We start from the raw sequence: 22,740 nt of genomic DNA, 5'->3' as shown, positions 1-22,740 counted from the left end.
AAAGCCCTTCTCCCCCCTCTACCCCTCCCATGGCCAGCTTCAGAGTCACACAATGGTTTGGGGTGGAAAAGGCCTCTGAGATCACCCAGCCCAACACCAACCCAGCGCCACCACAGCCCCAGGTGCCACGGGCACACGGCTCTGGCACAGCTCCGGGCACAGGGAGCGCAGCACCTCTCAGGGCAGTCTGTGCCACTGCCTTTCTGCATCCCCCTCACTCTGCACTCAGAGGTGACGCAGACGGCGGTGCCCACCTGCAGCGGGCGCCGGGGCGCAGGCGGCAGTCGGAGGAGCAGCAGGGGTCCGCCTGCTGGTGCAGCAGCCCCGGGTCGCACTCCTCCCCCTCGTCCACCCGCGAATTCCCACACACTTTGTTGTTGCGCTCCTTGAAGCACTCCTGGGCCTTGATCTCGATGGTCCTGTGGATGGACTTCTTGCTGCAGCTGGAGAACATCTAGGGGCAGGAGGGACAAGGGAGTGGGTTAGGGTGGAGAAGCCCAGGGCAGAAGGGCTGGAACTAGAAGATCTTGGAGGTCCCTTCCAACCCCCCCCACTCCATGATTCCGTGGCCCAGAGCTGAACCGCTTGGGCACAGAGCCCAAGACCACGCCAGTGTCTTCTCCTGGCTAAGCCAAGCCCCTCCTGGCTGCTCCATGCTGCAGCAATCACTAACCCCACAGCCCCTGCGTGCCAAGGGCTGGTGAGCAGGGCAGAGCTGGCAGATGGCAGCAGCTGTACCTTGTTGTTCTCATGGTCTCCACTGACAGCAATGGGGTACATCACATACTTGCCCCCCTGGTCCTCAGTGGGGGCACACTCTGGCAGACTGTCAGGGTCGTGCTCCGCTCCAAAGTTATGTCCCAGCTCATGTGTGGTAACCAGGTCAGCCTCCTGTTGTGAGCATCAGAAAAACCAAGGGTGAGAGAAGGTGAGTCCAAGCAGGTCAGGAGAGCAGGCCCCAGCTGCTGCCAGCCCTTCAGCACTGCCAGGGCACTGCCAGAGCAATCCATTTCCCCGTGAACACTTGGGGGGGTTCAGCAGTGAGGAGCTGAGGGCAAGTTAAATGCTGATGCAGTCCAGGAGGCAGGGCCCAGGGCCAGGTGTGAGTGCTGGTGAGGGCAAACTGCTGTTCTGGAGTACCACTGCCAGCCTGCTGTCAGTGCAGCCCAGGCACTTCCCTGGGCACAGCTGGGCTGGCTGCAGCTGGAGGGCACAGCAGGCACAAAGCCACTGCTGACAGACTGTCCTCAGGTTTGCCTGTTGGGAGCAGCTGGAGGAGGGCCTGAGCAGTGCTGGACAAAGCCTCCTGCTGCAGGCTGCCCAGGAAGGACCTCTACAAGAGCAGCCCAAGGGGGATGGAGTCCAGCAGCAGGTACTGGAGCCAGAGTCCCAAAGCAGCTCTGCCTGCCCCTGCCTCTGCCCTGCAGTGCCCTCAGCAGCAGGTGCTGGGAGTCACAACTGAAGCTGGCACAGAAATGAAGGAAGTCTGGGCAGCTGCCTGCCCTTGCTGCTGCTGGCTGGGCAGGAGGACCAAGCAGTGCACAAGCTGCAGCAGTGCAGGTCAGTGAGGGACAGGGCACAGCAGAGCTGCCCAGAGAGGTCTTCTGCACTTCAGCACTTCGTGCGGGGAAGGGCTTGCAGCAGACTGGGCTTTGTTCTTCCAAAGCCAAGGGGACACAGTGCCACACTTGCTGTGGCACCAACCCACAGTGCTCCCCCTGCCTCGCCCCAGGCCCTGTGCCCACCACTGGCAAGACAGCAAACTCCACTCCCTTTGTCCTGTCAGGCAGAAGTGCAGGCTGCACAGCCAGGGGCTGGAGCTCTCTGTCACCAGCCCTCCCACACAAAGCTCCACTGTCTTTTGCCAGCCTCTTGCCAGCTTTTGTGCCAAGCTGCAGCCCAGACCCCAGTGCTAAACTCCCTTTGTAACCAGGCTGCACAGCAGCAGAGCTGAGAAGTCAGTGAGAGAGAGAGGTGCCCACTGCTGTGTCCCTGCTCTGCCCAAGGGCTGGGGGCAGTTTGGTTCCCAAACCAAAGGACATTTCAATGCACCTTTAGGTATCACTCTGGGTAACTACAGCTCCTGCCAGGCACCAGGTCTGCTCCCTTACTCCTACTGCACAGTGAGCTCAGCCCTCAGCTCCACCTAGCCCTGCATCCCCTGCCAGCAGGAGCAGACAGGATGATGTGGGGCTTGTCCCCTCCATCCCTGTCCCCAGGGATCCCACTCTAAGGGCAAGCACGGGAGCTGCCCACAGCCCAGGGCACACAGCCAGCACTCAGGCCCTGCAGAGCAGGATGCTGCCCTACCTTGGTCAGGATGGTCTTGCCATAGTTCTTGGTGCTGGTCAGGCCACTGTTCAGGTAGATGTCCTTCTTTGCAATCTGGCTGTAGTAAGCTAGAGCAGTGACAAACAAAAACTGACATTGCCCTTGGGGTTCAGGGCCCTGGGGGTGAGGGGAAAATCCTGCAAGGGCTTGTAAGGGGAATGGACTGAAGCCTGAGGTGGGGAGATTGACACTGGAGATGAGGAAGAGATTCTGGGCAGTAAGGGTGGGGGAGACACTGGGCAACTCATGGGTGTCACCAACCTGGAGGTGTTTAAGACCAGCCTGGATAAGGCCTTGAGCAACCCGGGCTAGTGGAAGGTTGAAGATCATCTAGTTCTAGTGCTGTGCCCATGTCAGGAGGCTTGGAACTAGATGATCTTCACCATCCCTTCTAACCCAGCCCATTCTGTGGCTGTCTGAATCTATCAGGCTGTGAAGGAGCAGAAGTAGCTTTGCTGTCTCCAGGCTCACCACCGAGCCTCTGCCTGCTGCCAGCTCCTGCAAGCACAGCAGAGCTCCAGTGCTGCAGCAAAGGCAGAGTTGGGGCAGGGCATCTGCCACTCCAGCAGCACTGTAAGCAGCCCTTGGACTGGGCAGGCTGCAGCAGCCTGCACACAGCTTGGTGTCCCCAGATGGGACTTTTATCCTTCCCTCCCCACCTCTTCCAGCTCCAGCCAAGAAAATGGTCACCACTCCTGGCCCAGGAGCTCCAGGGAAGTCAGAGAAAAGGTTTAAACACAGAGAAAGGAGCTTCAAGGCACAGGCAGGAGGGAGAAGGAGGCCTTGCCTTTGGGGCAAATGCCCCCGTGGCTGTTGGGTCTGGGAGAGCCGACGTAGGCCAGGCCAAGGGTGCCCATGTCAAAGTCTTGGTAGGTGAAGAGGTGAGCCAGGCACACGTGAGCTGCCTTCTCAGCAATGTCAAAGCTGAACTGCTGCAAAGGAGAGGGGAAGCAAAGCTTCTGTCAGACACTCACAGGAGGTGTTAACAGTCTGAAGAGAAGGACACAATGTAAACAGGAGGCAGCACAGCTGGGTGGCTGTGCTGATCTGCTGGAGGGCAGGACGAGTCTGCAGAGGGACCTGGCCAGGCTGCAGCCATGGGCAGAGGCCAGTGGGGTGAGGTCCAATAAGGACAAGGGCTAGGTCCTGCCCTTGGATCACAGCAACCCCATGGAGGCTGCAGGCTGCGAGCAGAGTGGCTGGGAACTGCCCAGCAGAGAAAGCCCTGGGGGTGCTGGGGGACAGCAGCTGGAGATGAGTCCTGGGGTGCCCAGGTGGGCAAGGAGAGCACCAGCAGCCTAGCCTGGGTCAGCACTGGTGTGGGCAGCAGGAGCAGGGCAGGGATTGTGCCCCTGTGCTCAGCACTGCTGAGGGCACAGCTTGAGTGCTGGGGTCAGGTTTGTGCCCCTCACTGCCAGAACGCAGAGGGGCTGGAGCAGGGCCAGAGAAGGGCACCAAAGGTGGGGCAGGGTCTGGAGAGCAGGGCTGGGGAGGAGCAGCTGAGGGAGCTGGGGGGGTTGGTGTGGAGCAGAGGAGGCTGAGGGCAGAGCTCATTGCTGTCTGCAGCTCCCTGAGAGGAGGCTGCAGTGAGGGGGGGTTGGGCTCTGCTCCCTAGGCTCAGGTGATATCAGGAGAGGGAATGGCCTGGGATGGTGCCAGGGGAGGGTTAGGCTGGAAGAGAAGGAAAAATGTCTTTGGTTCAGGAGTGGTGAGGGACTGGCAGAGGCTGCCCAGGCGATGAAGACCCCATGCCTGGAGGTGTTCCAGAGCTGTGGGGCCATGGCACTTGGGGCCATGGTGGTGCTGGGTTGGTGTGGGACTGGGTGACCTCAGAGGCCTTTCCCAGCCTAAACCATCCCATAGTTACACAGCAGCTGCCCTCCGAAGCTGCAGGAGGGGGCAGGCTCACCAAGCAGACTTGGGGCATCTCCATCACTTGGCTCTCCCTGGCCTCTCTCACAGAGGGGAAGCCAAAGAGCACCACTGGTGAAGGTCACAAAGCCAGCAAAGCCAGGCCCAGACCCCCCAGCACTGCCACCCTGCCCCAGTGGCTCCAAGGGCTGTGCTCTGCAGCTCTGCAGTGCAGCCTTTAGCACAGGGCACAGCAGCTGCTTTGTCTTGCTGTCACCTCCAACCTGACACAGAGGCTCCCCAGCTCTCACAGCCTACCTCTAGCAGCATCTTCACATCCCAGGCATCCTTCTTCTCATCTGGGTAACTTCTGGCCATGTTGTAATGCTTCTCTCCAGGCTTTACCAGGTTGGGCTCGTTGTGAATGATGATCTACAGTTAAAAAAGGGCAACAACAACCCAGAGGGGTTGGGGTCAGTGTCACTGCTACAGAAAAGCTTGCAGTGGAATCTCAAAACATCTCGAGAGGCTTGCCAGGAGAAGAACTCAGACTGAGCAAGCTGCCAGCCTTTGCTGGGTACCATACACCAACCACAGCCTCAGCAACCACTCCAGCCACTCTGCAGAGCAACACCAACAGCCCTCAGGGTCACACTGTGCTCTGAGGTGCACATTGCTCTTACCAAAAACCCCTCCCAGCTCCAAAAAACCCACTCAGACCCAGGAAATCCCACCTGGATCCAGACCCCCACCTAGCTCCAAGAAACCCACCCAGATCCAAACTCCTCCTGCCTGGATTAGGAAAAACCAAACACTAAGATCAAAAAAGACCCCTCCCAGATCCAAGCAATCCCACCTAGATCCAAACAAAGCCCACCCAGATCCATCCAGGATTCACATCCAGCGTAAAGAGAGAGTGGGCAGGGACTGGCACAGGCTGCCCAGGGAGGTGGTGGAGTCCCCATCCCTGGAGAGGTTCCAGAGCTGCCTGGATGTGGTGCTGAGGGACAGCTTGTGGCAGTGGTGGGACTGAGCTGCAGGACAGAGGCTGGGCTGGGTGAACCCTTCCAGCCTCAGCAGCTCCAGCACTCCAGAAGCCCAAAGGCTGTGGGGAGCTCGCACGGTCCGGGCTGTGGGGGGCTCACATGGGACAGGCTGTGCCAGCCCACTGCCAGCAGTGGCAGCTGCTATTCAGAGGGCTGCTGGATGGAGTGCCCCACGCAGGACCTGTGCCCCAGCCCAGCCAGCCCCTAGCCCCGGCAGCGCCCCGTGAGTACCTGCTCTATCTGTATGCCGTACCCGGTGAAGGCGCCGTTGTCCCAGGAGGTGTTCCTGTAGATGTCATCCACTCTGTCTATCAGCTCGATCTGGGGGACAGAGCAGCTAAGCAGCTAAGCAGCTCTGAGCCTCCATGGCAACAGTGCCACACGCTCAGAGGAGCTGCAGTGCACTGATCTGGAAATGCTTCAGCTAAGATCTGCAGTGATCCTGACCCTCTGCTCTGCTGGGACACCACCTCCAGCACTGCCTCCAGTGCCGCTGTCCCCAGCAGGAGGACACAGAGCTGCTGGAGACAGTACAGAGGAGACCACAAAGATGATGCCAGAGCTGGAGCAGCTCTGCTGTGAGCACAGGCTGAGGGAGATGGGGGGGTGCAGCCTGCAGAGGAGAAGGCTCCAGGGGCAGCTCAGAGCTGCCTGCCAGTGCCTGAAGGGATCCTGCAGGGAGGCTGCAGAGGGACTTGTGCTGAGGGGGGCTGAGGCAGGCCAAGGGGGAATGGTTTGGAGCTGAGGCAGAGCAGGGTTAGTCTGGAGCTGAGCAAGAAGTTCTGCAGTGTGAGGGTGGGGAGCGTCTGGCACAGGCTGCTCAGGGAGGCTGTGACTGCCTCCTGCCTGGGGGTGTTGCAGGCCAGGCTGGATGAGGCCTTGAGCAGCTGAGTCTAGCCGAGAGGTGTCCCTGGGCATGGTGGGGAGGTTGGAGCAGCTTTGCTCTGAGGTCCCTTCCAGCCTGAGCCACTCTGGGACTCTCTGACTGTTCTCACTGCTGAGGTTTTGTCTCAGTGCCCCCAGGCAGGCTGAGGGCAGAGGCACTCACCAGGTAGTTGATGGTGGTGCTCTCCTCCCCTCGGCCCATGTACTTGAAGAATCGATGATCTGCCACCACCAGCATCTTGCAGGTGTTCTTGGAGCTGTCTGGCATGGATCTCTTCTGCCGCTGCAGCTCTGCTGATGGCAACAAGAAAATCAACACACTGCCACTGCTCTCCTTGCTTTGGGCTGGAGCAGGGCCAGAGGAGGGCACGAAGCTGAAGAAGGGTCTGGAGAGCAGGGCTGGGGAGGAGCAGTCGAAGGAGCTGGGGGGGATGGTGTGGAGCAGAGGAGGCTGAGGGAAGAGCTCATTGCTCTCTGCAGCTCCCTGAGAGGAGGCTGCAGTGAGGGGAGGTTGGGCTCTGCTCCCTGGGCTCAGGTGATAGCAGGAGAGGGAATGGCCTGGGATGGTGCTGGGGAGGGTTAGGTTGGAGAGAAGGAAAAATGTCTTTGGTGCAGGAGTGGTGAGGGACTGGCAGAGGCTGCCCAGGGAGGTGGTGGAGTCCCCATGCCTGGAGGTGTTCCAGAGCTGTGTGGCCATGGCACTTGTGGCCATGGTTTGGTGCCCATGGTGGTGCTGGGTTGGTGTGGGACTGGGTGGCCTCAGAGGCCTTTTCCAACCCAAACAATCCTATGACTCTGATCATCCCAACTTCTGCTAACACAGCAAAGGCCAGAGGGAAAAAGGACTGCAAACCCCCAAAGGCCATCACAGCTCAAGATGGACTCTCTGAGTGAGCCCTGAGGCCCATGAGGTCCTGCTGAACAGAGCTCAGAGTGCAGAGCTGCTCCTGTGTGCCTCAGCAGATGCTGCCCCAGACACACACTGAGCTCACCCTCATGCTGCTGCCTGTCCTCCAGCCCCTCGGGCAGCAGCTCCTCCTCATCCAGCTTCAGATATCCACACACTTTGGGGGACTGCAGTCTGGAGAAGTCTTTGATGTCCTCAGACCTGTAGACCAGCAGCCTCTCATCCTGCACATCATCCACAAACCTCCAGAGTGGCTGCAGGGGAGGCAGAGCACAGCTGAAGTTAGTTGGCAGCACAGAGGAGGCAGAGAGCTGGGCTGTGCTACAAGACCCCCCCAGCCCCAGCTGCACACACACAGCAGCAGCCCCAAGCAAGCCAGCACAATCCCACTCGCTCTTCAGAAGAGCTGAGCACCTGAGATCATCTCTAGAGCAGCAGCAGCCAGCTGTGGGAGAGACACAATTTCTTCCTACAGAACATGAGCAAGCTGAGGAGGCTCCTCAGGCTCCTCTGCTCCCTCCACAGCAGCCTGGGGACTGGCACAGGCAGGGAGGAGATGATGAGATCTGCCAGTAAAGGCACTGAGCAGAAGCAGAGGAGCTGGCAGCCAGCAGAGGACAGTTGTGTGCTCAGCTGGCCATGGTCTGCCCAGCAGCAGGCAGGTTCCTCACAGTGCTGCAGTACTAAAGTCACTCAGCCTTGAGCATGACCCTGACACCAAAGCAAGCAGAGCAGCTCCAACCCCCAGCACAGGACAGCAATACCCCAGCAGATGCACACTGCCCACCCTGCTTCTCTCCTGGTACATGCCTGCTGCCAGCTGCACAGCAGAGAGTGCAACACCACCAACCCAGAGAGTGGTTTGGGCTGGAGAAGCCCTTTCAGATCATTCAGATCAACCATTCTCCAACTCTACCCAGACTGGCACTGAGCCACAGCCCTCAGCACGACAGCTCTGGGGCTTTGAGAGGCCTCCAGGGATGGGCACTCAGCCACCTCCCTGGGCAACCTGTAAGAACCCTTCCAGTCAACAAGTTTCCAACCCAAACCCTCTCTGGTGTAACTTGAGGCCATTTGCTCTCATCCTGTCACTTGTTTCTCGGGAGCAGAGTCCAACCTCCACCTGGCTGCAGCCTCCTCTCAGAGAGCTGTAGAGAGCAATGAGCTCTGCCCTCAGCCTCTTCTCCAGGCTGCCAAACCCCAGCTCCCTCAGCTGGGACTGGCACAGCAGAGCCAGGGTCTGCTTCTCAGCCAAGGCCAAGCAGCAGCCTGCCCACACCCAAAGCACAGCCCTCGGGGCTGGGGCTCCTCTGCCTCTCTCACTCTCAGACAACTCCCTCAGGGCACTGCTTTTGGTTCACTACAGAAGAGGCTTGAATCGTGAAGGCTGTGCCAGCCCAGCAGCTCCAGCTGAGGGCACAGGGGCTGTGGCAGCACCAGGCAGGCAGTGTGGGCTAGCTGGAGCCTCCACACCACTGACTGCCTCCATTCAATGCAGCTGTGCAGGCACAGGCAGTGAGCAGCAGGGCTTGGCTGCATGGAGAACGGAGACATGCCCACGTCAGGGGAGCTGCAATTGGATCATCTCCCAACCCAACACTTTCTACCAAGCCATGGACTCCATGCCCATGTTCCCTGGCTCACAAACACCAACAGGCTCCAACTCACAGGCAAACAGCTCTGGATGCAGAGCAGGAGCAGAGTGGTTTGGATGCTCTGCTCACAGCTCACCCTTCACACGAGCACACTTCCCAGGCTCTCCCAGGAGCCTGCATGTCCTCGGGCCTGGGGGCAGTGCCAACAGCCAGCTAGAATGCCTGCTGTTGTGCCTGGCAGTGCCCCACACTGAGCAACTCAGGACAGCCTAAGGACGGACTTGTAGGGCTTGGGGGGTGGCATCAAGTCTGAAGGAGCACAAGCACCAAGAGGGTGAAAAACAGGAAGGGCAGCAAGCAGCAAGAGCAGGGAGGCCCAGCAGAGTTTCCAACAGTCCCAGCAAGGAGGAACTTCCAAGCCCTAGCAGAGGCAGCACTTTGGAAAGCTCTGTGCCCTGGCCTATGCTCAGGGGGCTGCAGCCTGCTGTGCTGGAGGACCTGGCATTCCTCTGATCCTCCCTGCAGTTTCCAGCCTTGCAGCTGCTCCTACGGCTCCTGGCCAGGGGGTGGCCTCTGCTCTGTGGCTGGAGCAGGAGGTGTGAGCCCAGGCTGGCTGAGCGACCTGGGCTGGGGGTTGGATGACCTTTAGGGTCTCTTCCAACCCAAGCCATTCTCTGACCTCTGAAGCCAGCTCCCAGCAGCATACCTCAATGTTGTATTCTTCTCCATCAGTATTGATCCTCACCGTGAAATCTTCATCCCCAATGTGTGCCACAACTTTGGAGTTGTGCTCTCCTGTAACAGAAGGAAAGGGAAGGCCCAGGTGATGCAGCTGTGTCTGCAGGGAGCCTCTGGAGCCTGGGCTCTAAGCTCTGGACCAGAGCTGCTCAGAGTCTGCATTCCAGCTGCAATTAAAGCTTGCATCCTCTTCATTTTTTAAGTCATAATTAACAAACAGAAAATGCCAGGCAGGTGCTTGACTCAGTTCCACCTCTGTGCTCTGCCAAGCCCAACAGAGCAGTCCTGGCTCAGAGCCTTGCTGCAGTAACTCACAAAGCCCCCCCCAGCCCCCAACCCTTCCAGCAAACACATGCAAAAAGCCAACCCCCAGGGAAGCTCTCCAAGGCCGGCACAAAGGCTCTACAAACCAAATCCAGCCAACCCAGGGGGCACAAGGACTGGGCTCATTTGTCTGCCCCAGCTGAGGGCAATGAGGGCAGCAGCTGCCTCAGTCTGTCCAGAGGCTGGGCCAAAGCTGTGCTCTGGCCCCAGCCCAGGCCATACTAACCCACGACGTGGCCAGTGAAGAAGTCCTGCCACTGCACAGGGTGCTCCTGCTCGTTGCCTTCTCCATCCACAACCACTGCTTGAAATCTCTCTGAAAAGTGTTCAGCAGTTGCAGTTAGGTACAATTTAAAGTGCCTGTAAAAGAATTTACTTCCATTTATTGGTAAGCAAAGCACACAGGGCACAGACACACCCAGCCTCCAGCCTCCTGGGGGGCCCAGGAGGAGGTAGGGAGCTTTAATTCTGCTGAGCAGGCTACAAAAGGCTGAAGCTGGGTCACTGATAACTCTACTTGTGAAGAGCTAAAGATGCTTGATTGAAAGCAAACAACTCCTAAATGCAGAGCAGGCAGGGCCTGCTCAGGAACTGGATGAGATGAGGGATGCAGAACTTCCCCTGTGGGCTGGGGCTGTGCAGCATGGAGAGGAGAAGGCTGCAGGGAGAACTCAGAGCAGCCTTCCAGTGGCTGAAGTGGCTACAGGAGAGCTGGGGAGGGACTTCTGACAAGAGCTGGGAGCGACGGAATGAGAGACAATGGCTTTGAGCTGGGAGAGGGGAGACTGAGACTGGAGATGGAGAAGAAATTCTTGAGAGTGAGGGTGGGGAGGCACTGGCACAGGCTGCCCAGAGAGGTTGTGGAGCACTGAGAGTGAGGAGACACTGGCACAGGTTGCCCAGGGAGGTTGTGGAGCACTGAGAGTGATGGTGAGGAGACACTGGCACAGGTTGCCCAGGGAGGTTGATTCTGTGCTCCACAACCTCCCTGGAGGTGCTCAAGGCCAGGCTGGACAAGGCCCTGAGCACCCTGGGGCTGGTGGGAGGTGTTCCTGCCCATGGCAGGGGAGTTGGAGCTGGCAAATCCTTGAGGTCCCTCCCAACCCAACCCATTCTGTGGTTCCATGATTTCAGCACCCACATACCTATAGGCCCTGTCTCTGTAACTGCCTCTCCTCCCCCTTTCAGCTCTGCTCCTATTTACCCATCTCATTAAAAAGCTGAGTAAAGGAAGTGTTTGATGGAAGGGGAAACTTGTACTCAGTAGGAAGATACTGAAACTTCCATGGAAACCAGATTCAATCTCTGAGGCCACACAGCAGAGGGCAGAGATTTTCAAAGAGCAGTCTGGCAGCTGTGAGTGGGTGTCCAGAAACCTCCACAACACCCAAGCTAAGGGACAAATGGGGCTGGAACTAGAAGATGGAGCCTTCAGCAGCCGAAATCAGCACCTTCACTGTGAAACATTTCTTCCTTCTCTTTAACCTGAATCTGCCCTCTTCAGTTTCAAGCATCACCTCCTGTCCTGTTCCAACAGGCCCTGCTTTTCTTATCAGCCCTTTTAAGTACTGAAACTAGATGTTAGGAAAGGGTTCTTGACAGTGAGGGTGGGGAGACATTGGCACAGGGCGCCCAGGGAGGTTGTGGAGCACAGAAGCACCCAATGTGATCTTTGATCACATTGGGTGCTTCTGTGCTCCACAACCTCCCTGGAGGTCGATTCTGTGCTCCACAACCTCCCTGGAGGTGTCCCAGTGAGGGTGCTGAAACACTGGCACAGGTTGCCCAGGGAGGTGTTCAGGACCAGGATGGATGAGGCCTTGAGCAACCTGTTCTAGTGGGAGGAGTCCCTGCCTATGGCAAGGGGGCTGGAACTGGCTGAGCTTTGAGGTCTCTTCCAACCTAATCCATTCTATGATCCTTGTGGTCCCTCCAAACCCTGACTGATTGATTCTATGATTGATTCTTCACTCCCTGCCCCTGCAGCAGAGCCAGCAGCAGTACAGCTGAGATCTGCCTCCTCTGAGCCTCTCTGAAGCCACAGCACCCTGCAGGCATCATCTCCCCACCTCATGACCACAGCAAGTACCTCCTGGGTTTGGAAGGGTGCTCATCACCAGCCCCAGGGGAGTATTATGGCCTGCTGGTGGTTTCCTCACCTGTGCAGGGCTGAGAAGCTCAGCAGCCTCTCGATGTGTGTCTGAGGCTGCAGGTCTCTCCTCCTCAGCGAGTGCTGCTGGATGCTGGCCTGCGAGAGGATGTCGTAGTCTGCCAGCATGGCCTCCACTGCCTCTGCAAGACAAGGACAGCTGCAGTGAGTGTCAGGAGCCTCCCTCTCTCCCACACACAGCCCTGGGGCAGCAAACCACAGCCATGCCCTTCAGCAGCAAGGCCCCAGCCTGCCCTGAGCTCAGGCTAACTCCTGCACAGCCGCATGGGTGCAGGCAGGAAGCCTGAGTGCAGGCAAGGCACAGCCCGGGAGAGGCAAAGCTTTCAGGACCCTTCTCACAGCATCTCTGTGCCAGGGCTAATGCCCTCCATGGCTGCCCCCTGGAGAACATCTCCACTTCTCTGGAGTGCACACACTGTCAGCAGGTACCTAACCCCAGCCCCCTCAGACAGCCCCTGCCACAGAATGACAGACTCAGGGAGGTTGCAAAGAGCTCTGAGATCACCAAGGCCAAGCTGCTGCCCAACACCTCCACTACCAGTCACTGTCTGGCACCAGCTCTCACCCAGACCACCTGGCAGGAGGGGAGAGAGGGCATGGAATCAGTTCAGAGCTTCACTGAGCTAGTCCTGAATTCTTTAATGAAACTGAGACTAATCATAGATTGGGTTGAGTTGGAAGGGACATTCAAGATGATCCAGCTCCAACCCCCTGCCATGGGCAAGGACACCTCCACTGGCCCAGGGTGCCCAAGGCCTCATCCAGCCTGGCCTTGGGCACCTCCAGCAAGGGGACATCCTGGGATGGGTTGGGTTAGAAGGGACGTTGAAGATCATCTAGATGATCTTCAACCTTCCACTAGCCCTGGTTGCTCAAGGCCTCTTCCAACCTGGCCTTGAACACCTCCAGGGAGGGGACTTCCACAGCCTCCCTCGGCAAGATGTTCTCTCAGCACAGGTTGTTGGAGTCCCCCGGGTCAGAGTGGCTGCTGGCTCCCAGGGGCATGAGGGGTGTGGGGGCCATGGAGCAAGGCTGGGCTGGAACCACTCCTGCACTGCCCAGAGCCTTGCCCAGCATGAGACATGCCCCAGAGGCACAGCCCCAGCTGCACAGCACTGCAGCTCCTGCTCCTTTCCACCTCTGCCTGCACAGCAGCCCAGGACCAGGACAGGTCCTGTCAGCAAGCAAGGGACAGCTGCCACCATGGCCAGGCAGGAGGCCTGGTCTGTGGCAAGAGAGCAGGGACACTAAGGGGCTGAAGAGCAGAGCTGAGGGTGGCTGGTGTGGAGCAGAGGAGGCTGAGGGCAGAGCTCATTGCTCTCTGCAGCTCCCTGAGACGAGGCTGCAGTGAGGGGGGTTTGGGCTCTGCTCCCTGGGCTCAGGTGATAGCAGGAGAGGAAATGGCCTGGAGTGGTGCCAGGGGAGGGTTAGGTTGGAGAGGAGGAAAAATGTCTTTGGTGCAGGAGTGGTGAGGCACTGCCAGAGGCTGGCCAGGGAGGTGATGAAGTCCCCATGCCTGGAGGTGTTCCAGAGCCATGTGGCCATGGTGGTGCTGGGTTGGTGTGGGACTGGCTGACCTCAGAGGCCTTGTCCATCCCAAACCATTCTGTGATTCTAATGAGAAATCTGCTAAAAAATTGGTCTTTCTTTTTCATTTGGTAGGGAAGGAGAACCTCAGAAAGCCTGTTCCACCCCAGCAGACACAAACACCCTCCTAGAAACACCTCCCAGAGCCCAGGGAAGGCAGCAGGCAGCAGCCCTAAGGGCTGGGGAGTATGAGTAAGCTGATTCTGGTGTCCAGACCACTCCTAGTTCCTGTAAGCCTGCACAAGAATCCACTTGTTCCCATTTCCTCCTTCCCCTCCAAACCCTCTCTGGCTGCAGCTCTCCTCCTGGCACAAGAGTGCAGCCCTGCTGCTGCCAGGCACTGAGGGATCACCCAGGACCTCCCTGCCCAGTGCTCATGCTGGCCAAGCAGAGCCATGGGGGTGGCTTTTGTGGCATCATTTTAAACAAAGCAGATGGGGCCAGGGGCCAGCTGGGCAGCAAGCAGCCTCCTGACTCCTTCCTGGTCAAGCTGCACAATCTTTCTGCCCCTCCTGCCCAGAGTCACTTCTCCTGGGCTCCAGCAGCACCAGACTGACTCTGCTTTTCCCTGCAGCCCCTCTCAGATCTCTGCATTCCTCTTTCTGGACACCTTTAGCTTCATCCTGATGTCCCCCACATGTATTCATTACCAACAGCCTCCACCTCACTGCACCTCCTCCCCTGGACACACACACACACCTCTCAGGCTGGAACAGCAGTGACAGAGGCCACAGAATGATGCAAGCTGGAAGGGACCCTGAAGATCATCTACAGCAAAGCCCATGGCAGGGGGGGTGGCACAGGATGATCTTCAACCTCCCACCAGCACAGGCTGCTCAAGGCCTCATCCAGCCTGGCCCTGAACACTTCCAGGGAGGTTGTGGAGCACAGAATGTGATCCACAGCCTCCCTGGGCAGCCTGTGCCAGTCTCTCCCCACTCTCACTGCCAAGAATTTCTTCCTCCTCTCCACTCTCAGTCTCCCCTCTCCCAGCTCAGAGCCATTGTCCCTCATCCTGGCACTGCCATCCCCTGTCCAAAGTTCTTCCCTAGCTCTCCTGAAGCCACTTCAGACACTGGAAGCTGCTCTGAGTTCTTCCTGGAGCCTTCTCCTTTCCAGGCTGAACAGCCTCAGCTCTGGCAGCCTGTGCCCATGGGGGAGGTTCTCTATGGCCTCCTCTGGACCCTCTCCAGCATTTCCACATCCTGCTGGGGACACCAGAACTGGACTCAGCTCTGCAGTGGGGAGCAGAAGGGGAGAGCCCCCTCCTTGTCCTGCTGCCCACACTGGTGGGGACCAGCCCAGGCCAGACAGAAGCAGAACAAAGCCTCTGCCTGCAGAGGCTGCTCCAGGCTGGGATCTGCCTGCAGGCAGGTGGCTGCTGTGGAAGGCTGTGGGGTGGGTTTTGAGCCTTGAGTCAGCTGAGGAGAGCAGCGTGGGCCTTGTTGCACCCTGGGCGTGAGGCTGCCCACCCATGGGCTCCCCCTGTTAGGATGGCAGCATTGGGGCAGCAGAATGCACCTCCCTGGGGGCTTCCCCAGAAATGCTTTCTGCTGTCCCTGCCAGAACAGACCTGAGTAGGCCAAGGGGATGAGAGTCAACAGGGTCAAGTGCAGGTCCTACACTTTGGCCACAACCAACCCATGCAGCAGGACAGACTGGGGGCTAAGTGGCTGGAGAGAGCCTGGCAGAGAGGCGCCTGGCAGTGCTGGGTGACAACTGGCTGGGCATGAGCCAGCAGTGTGTCTGGCTGGCACGGAAGGCCACTGGCATCTCGGCCTGTATCAGGAGCAGTGTGGGCAGCAGCACCAGGGCTGTTATTCTGCCCTGCATTGGCACTGGGCAGGCCTCACCTGGAGCACTGTGTGCAGCTCTGGGCCCTCACTGCAAGAGAGATCCTGAGGGGCTGCAGTGGGGCCAGAGGAGAGTGATGAGACTGGGGAGGGGGCTGGAGGGGAAGGCTGATGGGAAAGAGGCTGATGGAGCTGGGGGTGTGCAGCCTCGGGGAGACTTAGAGAGGACCTTAGCACTCTCTGCAACTACCTACAAGGAAGCTGTAATTAGGTGGGGTCAGGCTCTGCTGCCAGGCAGCTTGTGACAGGACAAGAGGGCATGGCCTGAAGCTGTGCCAGGAGAGGCTCAGGTTGGATGACAGGAAGCACTTCCTGGTGGAAAGGCAAGTAGGCACTGGGAGGGACTGCCCAGGGAGGTGGTGGAGTCCACATGCCTGGAGGTCTTTAAGCAAAGACTGGATGAGGCACTTGGTGGCATGGGTTAGCTGCTGCAGTGGGGTTAGGTCACAGGCTACACCTGATGGTCTCAGAGGTCTGTTCCAGCCTCAACGATTCTGTGAAGTACACCTGGCAGGTCCAGCACAATCCATTTTACTCCTCACGGGCCCCATGAGCTCGACCTCCAACCCCTCAGCAGCTGCCCCTGCTCTGCTGGCCCTGTTCCATTCTGGCACACCAGGTGTGAAGCAGAGCTCAGAGCTGGCTGACCATGAGCTCAGCCTCCAACCCCTCAGCAGCTGCCCCTGCCCCACTGGCCCTGCTCCATTCTGGCACACCAGGTGTAAAGCAGAGCTCAGAGCTGGCTGACCATGAGCTCAGCCTCCAACCCCTCAGCAGCTGCCCCTGCCCTGCTGGCCCTGCTCCATTCTGGCACACCAGGTGTGAAGCAGAGCTCAGAGCTGGCTGACCATGAGCTCAGCCTCCAGCCCCTCAGCAGCTGCCCCTGCCCTGCTGGCCCTGCTCCATTCTGGCACACCAGGTGTGAAGCAGAGCTCAGAGCTGGCTGACCATGAGCTCAGCCTCCAACCCCTCAGCAGCTGCTCCTGGCCTGCTGCACCCCCTGCACTTTGCCCCACCACACCAAACTGCCTGCCAATGCCTTCATGGTGCCCTCTGAAGCACACAGCTCCCCCAGCTTGGTCACCAACACCACTACTTGGTTTTGAAATCCCCACACCCTGTGAGGGGATTCTGTATGCCAGCAGCTCTGCAGATGCACTCAGTGACCACCAGCCCTGCAGCTGGACACTCACTGTGCTCTGCTCAGGGACATGAAGTGCTGCTATCACTCAGCTGGGGCTGAGCTCCACAAGCAGCATTAACACTGAACCACTCGAGAAGGTTCTCTTGCAGATCTGCAGAACCATTTAGGCTGGAAAAGGCCTTTAAGATCATGGAGTCCACTGCCAGGGCACTACCGAACCATGTTCCTCAGCACCACATCTCCATGGCTTTGAAACCCCTCCAGGGATGGGGGCTCCATCGCTGCCCTGGGCCACCAGAGGTGGAAAGAACAAATGTGGGAGGAGCTGACGTTAATTACTCAGAGGCAAAGCTGCACAAGCAGGCACTGCGCTGGGCAGCAGAGCCACACTTCCCCGACGAGCTAACACCTGCCTCCAGCACCACAGGATGGGGGCTGCCTCTGCACAAGGGTCCTGCGGGGAAGGCAAAGGGAGATGGGCAGAAGCTGCTGCCAGGGAGACTGCAGCATCAGCACAGCTGCACACCGGAATCATCTCCCAGCGCAGTCCTCCACTCTGGGCAGCTTGGAGACTCAGCCGGGCAGGCCGCTGGGGCAGCTCACTGCAGCTCCTCCAGCACCTGGAGAGGCTGGACCAGACGGCCCCTGGGGTCCCTTCTGGCCTGGCACGCTGGGGTTACAAGGAGCACTGTTTCCAGCTGAGGGCAGCGCATCCTACCCTCACCCCTGCCCTTGGCACAGCCACTGCAAGCCCAGACCCGCGGGGCAGCAGCCCAGGCGGCACTCAGGCTGCGAGCAGGAGGCGCCCAGGGGCTGCCGCACTGCCCTGCCTGGGGAAGCCCCAGAGGCCAGGCCTTGGCTCAGCTCGGAGGAACGGGGAAGGCAGCGGAGGGCTGAGGCCGGGGCTGCGGCAGGCCCAATTTAGCTCAGTTTAGGCTGCTGGAGCACCACACCCTGGGATTGCTTCAGCCGAGCAGCGCTGGGGAGCGACCCACACATCTGCGCCTGCCTGCCCCAGCCTCTGCCAGGCTGCCTCTCTCTCAGCACTTGGGCTTCTCTCCGGAACTCGCAGAGACACAGGGAAGAAAGTGCAGACCAGAAATCACTCAGCGGCAATCCTTGGAACCTCCTGAAGCTGCTGCTGGCCAGGAACCCGATTTCAGCTCACAAATCTAACCACAGAGCTCTCAAAATAGCAAAGCTGAGGTTAGGAGAAGGAAGCCATCAGCAAACCAGGCTGTGCAGAACTGGAGGGCAGCAGACCAGCAGGAAACAGAGGACTGTAAAAGCCACACGAAGGAGGCAAAGGTGTTCTGAGGAGCAGCTGTTAAAAGGCATCGATTTCAGACTTGAAACTGCTTTTAGCACATCAAAAGCCACAACCCAGCCCCACCAAGGGGCTGGGAAAAGAAGTCAGCTGTGAAGATGACCCCAAGAAGAGATGTTCCAGGCTAGTATCAAGGATTACAGAATAACCAACCTTGGCACTGTCAGCAGAGGACACCAAGAGTGTCCCCAGATGCCTGCCTGGATCAGCCTCTTTGCGCATCTGCCTCAAGAGAAGGGACTCCAGAGCAAACCACAGGAGCAGTAAGACAGCAGGACAGGAATGTACCAGCTCAGGAATCAGAGAACAGTTTGGGTTGGAAGAGGCCTCTGAGATTACCCAGGCCCACATCAGCCCATGGCCACCAAACCATGGCCCCAGTGTCATGGAACACCTCCAGGCATGGGGACTCCACCACCTCCCTGGGCAGCCTGTGCCAGCCCCTGACCACTCCTACACCAAAGACATTTTTCCTCCTCCCCAGCCTAGCCCTCCCTTGGCACTATTTCAGGCCATGTCCCCTTGTTCTGAAGCCCAGCAGGAACGAACGCGGTGACCCAGCAACGCTGGGGTGCAAGCACGGTGCCACAGGGGGCCTGTGAGGCACTGCCACTGCAGACCTGGTCACACATCTCAAACAAGGACAAGTGAAAACCCAAGGCAAATATAAAGTGCCAAGAGAAAAGAACCAAGCCCCAGCAGGTCATTTTTGCTCAGCCTAGGAACTGTTACACAGCCTGAAAGTTTCTCACTCAAAAAGAAGAAGAAAAGAGACAAGAGAGGAGACAAAATGCAGAGGTCTGCAGTCACTGAAGGTGTGCACAACGGGACCCATCTTTCCATAGTCACCATTTCACACAACCCCAGTGTGCTGGGCTGGGAAGGGACCTCTGGAGATGAGCCACTCCAACCCCCTGCTGCAGCAGGGCACCCCATGCAGCCTGCCCAGGCCCACAATGGCTGGGGGGGGGTTGGAAGCTCTCCAGAGGAGACTCCAAAGCCTCTCTGGGCAGCCTCCTCCAGGCCTCCAGCACCGTGAGAGGGAAGAATTTTCCCCTCCTGTTCATGTGGAACCTCCTGGGTTCCAGTATCTGTCCCTTGCCACCACTGACAGGAGTCTGGCCCCAGCCTCTTGCCCTCCACCCTTTAGCTCTCAGTGAGCACTAATCAGACCCCCTCTGGGGCTGCTCTTCTGCAGGCTCTCAGCCTTTGCTCCTCACAGAGCTGCTCCAGGCCCCTCAGCAGCTTTGTGTCCTCTTTTAGACTCCCTCCAGTAGTTCCCTGTTCCTCTTCAACTGGGCAGTCCAGAACTCAACTCAGTACTCTAGGTACAACCTCACCAGGTCAGAGGAGAGTAGAAGAACCTCCCTGTCGCTGTTTGTCCACACTTTCCTGCATGCCCCCCAGGACACCAGTGGCCATGTGCCCACATTGCTGGCTCACAGCAACCTGCTGACCCCCAGCACTCCCAGGTCCTTATCCCCAAAGCTGCTTTCCAGCAGGTCCCTCCTCCCCCATACCGGTGCAAGGAGTTGCTCCCCACCAGGGCCAGGACCCTGCCCCTGCCCCTGTTAGCTTCCTGAGACTCCTGCCCCCAGGTCTCCAGCCTGGCCAGGTCTCACAGCACAGCCTGAGGGCTGCCAGCCCCTGTTGCCAGCTTGGTGTCACCAGCAAACTGCCCGAGGCTCCACTCTGTCCCTTGGCCCAAACCACCGATGGATACACCGAATGAGCCTGGGCCCAGCCTTGACCCCTGGGGAACTCCACCAGCCACAGGCCAGTGCTCATCACAGCCCTCTGAGCTGTCCTTCAGCAGCCCCCACCCACCTCACGGTCCCTTCCCCTGACCCACGCTTCCCAACCCTCGCTGTGGCAGGCAGTGTCCAAAGCCCTGCCGAAGCGGAGGCAGACAGGAGGCACTGCTGTGCCCTGCCCTGCCCAGCGGCAGGCAAACACCACCTGCTGTCAGCTCCCCTTGCTGCCCCGTGCTGACTGCTCCTCAAAGTCTCTTCCTCCATGTGCTTGGAGATGACCTCTAGCATGAGCTGCTCCACCTCCTTCCCAGGGATGGAGGGGAGGCTCTGGAAGCTCCCTGGTTTGCAGACTGCAGTGGCAGTGCTTTCCTCCAGTCCTCAGGCCCCTGCCCTCTCTCCACCAGCTTCCAGTGCCCACGGAAAGTGCCTTAGCAGCACCATCTGCAGCTCCCTCAGCACCCATAGGTGCTTCCTGCCAGGGCCCACCAACGTGTGGCCGTCCAGCCTGCCCAGCTGCTCCTTGGCCAGGGCACACTCCTCCATCCTCCAGACAGGGTCTGCGGTTCCTGAAGGCTGCTCTCAGTGGCAAAGGCCGACGCAAGAAGCTGTTCAGTAACTCTGCCGTCTCTGCATGCTCTGCCACCAGGGCTCCCACCTCCTTCAGTAGTGGGCCCACACTCTCCCTGCTCCTCCTTTTGCTACCCTTCTTGTTGCCTTCCACACCCCTTGCCAGTTATAATTGCCATAGAGACTGAGCCTTCCTCCTTGCACCCCTGCACACTCTGCCAACATCCCTACCCCTTCCCAAGTGGCCAGTCCCTTTTTCCACGTTATTGTAAACTCCTTTCTTCCACCTGAGTTGTGCCCAGAAGCTCCTTGCTCTCCTCTGACAGCAGCTGCCAAAGGCTGGCAGGAGACAGGAGCCTCCCTTCTACACAGGACCTCCCAGTCCAAGCACCATGGGCATGGAGGCCAGCACAAAAGGCATCAGAGAAAAGCTACACAAACCCACAGCAGAAAGTCCCTTCAGAGGGCACAAAAAATCCAACAGCCCAAGATGCAGTCCGTGTGTAAGGAGCTCCCTGCCGTGCCCGACGCTGCCAGGCCAGGCTGTGCCCGCTGTGTCTGTCACACCCCCTGCAGCACCAGCCGCTGGATCCTGCCCCTCCTGGCTTCTGCGCTCAGCAGCTGCCGAGGTCTGCACACAACCACAAGCCCAGCTGCGGCGCAGGAGGCGAGGGCAGAGGCACAGCCTGCCCAGCCAGGAAAACTGCCGGGGGATCCGAGCACAGCAAGGGGACTGGACACGGCCGTCACTGGCCACGGCTGGGCAGAGGACCCCTGACGGGGCAGCCGCTGCCGCCTGCGGGAGCTCATCCTCCACCTCAGTGAGAAGCTGTTGCTACCCCACCAGGAGTCTGCAGCTGCTTCGCTCCAGGGCCGCAGAGCCAAGCTCGGGGAAGCGAACCCCAGCACCGCTTCTGCCCGGCGCTAGGCGTTGCGCAGGTGACGGCAGCGGCAATAGCTGCAGGCTCTCTCTGCAGCGGTGACTCTCCAGCCAGAACTATGCCGGGCAGCCGTTCAGACGATTATCCTGCCGTAACGTAACGCAGACTCCCGTAAGGACACCTCGCCAGCAGCCCAGAGAGCGGGCGAAGCCTTCCCTAGGCTGCCCAGCAGGTCCCCAGGCCATCGGCGATGCCTCCAGCCAAAGGGGAGCCACCGCGGCACCGGGAGCAGGAACCGCCGTGCCCCGGGCGTTCCCCAGCCCACACAGCCCGACCCGGCCGGCGGCAGGCCGCAGCCGTGCCCCGCGCCACCGGCCACCCTCGGGGCAGGTGCTCGGCCGGGCCACAAACGCCCCCTCCGCTCTGCTCCCCTTCCGCGGCCGGGAGCCCCTCGGCAGCGGTCCCCGCCCGCCTCACGCACCCGCCGCTGCCCCTCGGCGCGCACGAACGCGCCCTCGTCCCGCCGCGGCAGCCGCGGTCTGCTCCCCCACAGCCCCTGTGGCTCCCGCCGGTGGCCGGCCCCGTCCCTTACCGTAGCGCTGCCGGCGCGGCGGCGGCCCCAGCGCCTCCGGGCCGCCCGGCGCCCACAGCAGCACCAGCGCGGGGAGCAGCCACACTCGGAGGCTCATGGTGCAGGCGCTGCCGCCTCCCGCTCCGGCCGCCCGCTCACATCCGCCCGGGGCCGCTTCCCTGCCGCCCGCCGCCGCCGCCGCCCGGGCCGGAGCCGCTCCCGGAAGCGAGCGCAGCGCCGAGCATTGTGGGGCCGCGCGCCGCCGCCGTCTCGCGCGCGGAGCGCAGGCGGGGCCGGGGCCGGGGCCGGGGCCGGGGCCGGGGCCGGGGCCTGGGCCTCCGGGAGGCTGCCCAGGGGCAGGAGCACGGTGTCCGCAGCGCCGAGCCCGCTCCGGTGACCCCGAGGAGAAGGAGCCTCCTGTGTGACACCTGCACGGGAGGCGGAACCTGTCTGCAGCCCCTCGGGGTGAGCGCTGGCTGCAGGCCCGTCCCGGGGCACGGCGTCCCACACCCGGAGTCACGGAGCCGTTGGGCTGGGAAAGGCCTCCCAGCTCACCCGGTCCAGCACCAGCCCAGCACCGCCGTGGCCCCAAGTGCCATGGCCATATGGAACACCGCCAGGCATGGGGACTCCACCACCTCCCTGGGCAGCCTCTGCCAGCCCCTCACCACTCCTGAACCAAAGACATTTTTCCTCCTCTCCAGCCTAACCCTCCCCTGGCACCATCCCAGGCCATTCCCTCTCCTACTATCACCTGAGCCTAGGCAGCAGAGCCCAACCCCCCCTCACTGCAGTCCCCTCTCAGGGAGCTGCAGAGAGCAATGAGCTCTGCCCTCAGCCTCCTCTGCTCCACACCAAACCCCGCCGAGCTCCCTCAGCTGCTCCTCCCCAGCCCTGCTCTCCAGACCCTGCCCCACCTCTGGTGCCCTTCTCTAGCCCTGCTCCAGCCTCTCAGTGTTCTGGCAGTGAGGGCCCAAACCTGACCCCAGCACTCAAGCTGTGCCCTCATCAGAGCTGAGCTGAGGCACAATCCCTGCCCTGCTGCCCACACCAGTGCTGATCCAGGCTAGGGTGCTGGTGCTCTCCTTGCCCACCTGGGCACCCCCTGGCTTATGCTCTCACCTGTCCTGCAGTATCTCACAGCTGCCTTCACAGCTTGCAGCTCCTCCTGGGCCATGCAAGCAGCTTCACCTGACAACTTCAGCAGGG

At 59.9% G+C, this 22,740-nt stretch overlaps 1 protein-coding gene across 3 annotated transcripts in view; it reads right to left on the bottom strand.

The window, feature by feature from the left end:
- The window catches only part of ADAM17 (ADAM metallopeptidase domain 17), a 29,836-nt gene extending 8,084 nt beyond the window's left edge, over positions 1-21,752 (bottom strand). The window contains exons 1-12 of one of the 3 annotated variants that reach the window (XM_064146335.1): positions 21,553-21,752; positions 11,837-11,969; positions 9,904-10,037; positions 9,322-9,410; positions 7,106-7,274; positions 6,277-6,407; positions 5,460-5,549; positions 4,501-4,614; positions 3,119-3,263; positions 2,311-2,399; positions 739-891; positions 255-454 (exon numbers count right to left, since the gene is read on the bottom strand). In XM_064146335.1, the coding sequence (XP_064002405.1) occupies positions 255-454; positions 739-891; positions 2,311-2,399; positions 3,119-3,263; positions 4,501-4,614; positions 5,460-5,549; positions 6,277-6,407; positions 7,106-7,274; positions 9,322-9,410; positions 9,904-10,037; positions 11,837-11,969; positions 21,553-21,649 (1,544 nt within the window). In that variant the 5' untranslated portion in view covers positions 21,650-21,752. The remainder of the gene's footprint in view (positions 1-254; positions 455-738; positions 892-2,310; positions 2,400-3,118; positions 3,264-4,500; positions 4,615-5,459; positions 5,550-6,276; positions 6,408-7,105; positions 7,275-9,321; positions 9,411-9,903; positions 10,038-11,836; positions 11,970-21,552) is intronic. The other 2 variants (XM_064146337.1, XM_064146336.1) reach the window with 2 other exon arrangements.
- Between the last annotated feature and the right edge of the window lie 988 nt (positions 21,753-22,740).

The sequence above is a fragment of the Pogoniulus pusillus genome, chromosome 7 (assembly GCF_015220805.1).
Source record: "Pogoniulus pusillus isolate bPogPus1 chromosome 7, bPogPus1.pri, whole genome shotgun sequence".
Taxonomy (NCBI): Eukaryota; Metazoa; Chordata; class Aves; order Piciformes; family Lybiidae; genus Pogoniulus; species Pogoniulus pusillus.
The sequence above is the reverse complement of the archived record's forward strand: the minus strand, read 5'-3'. Positions and strand labels throughout refer to the sequence as shown.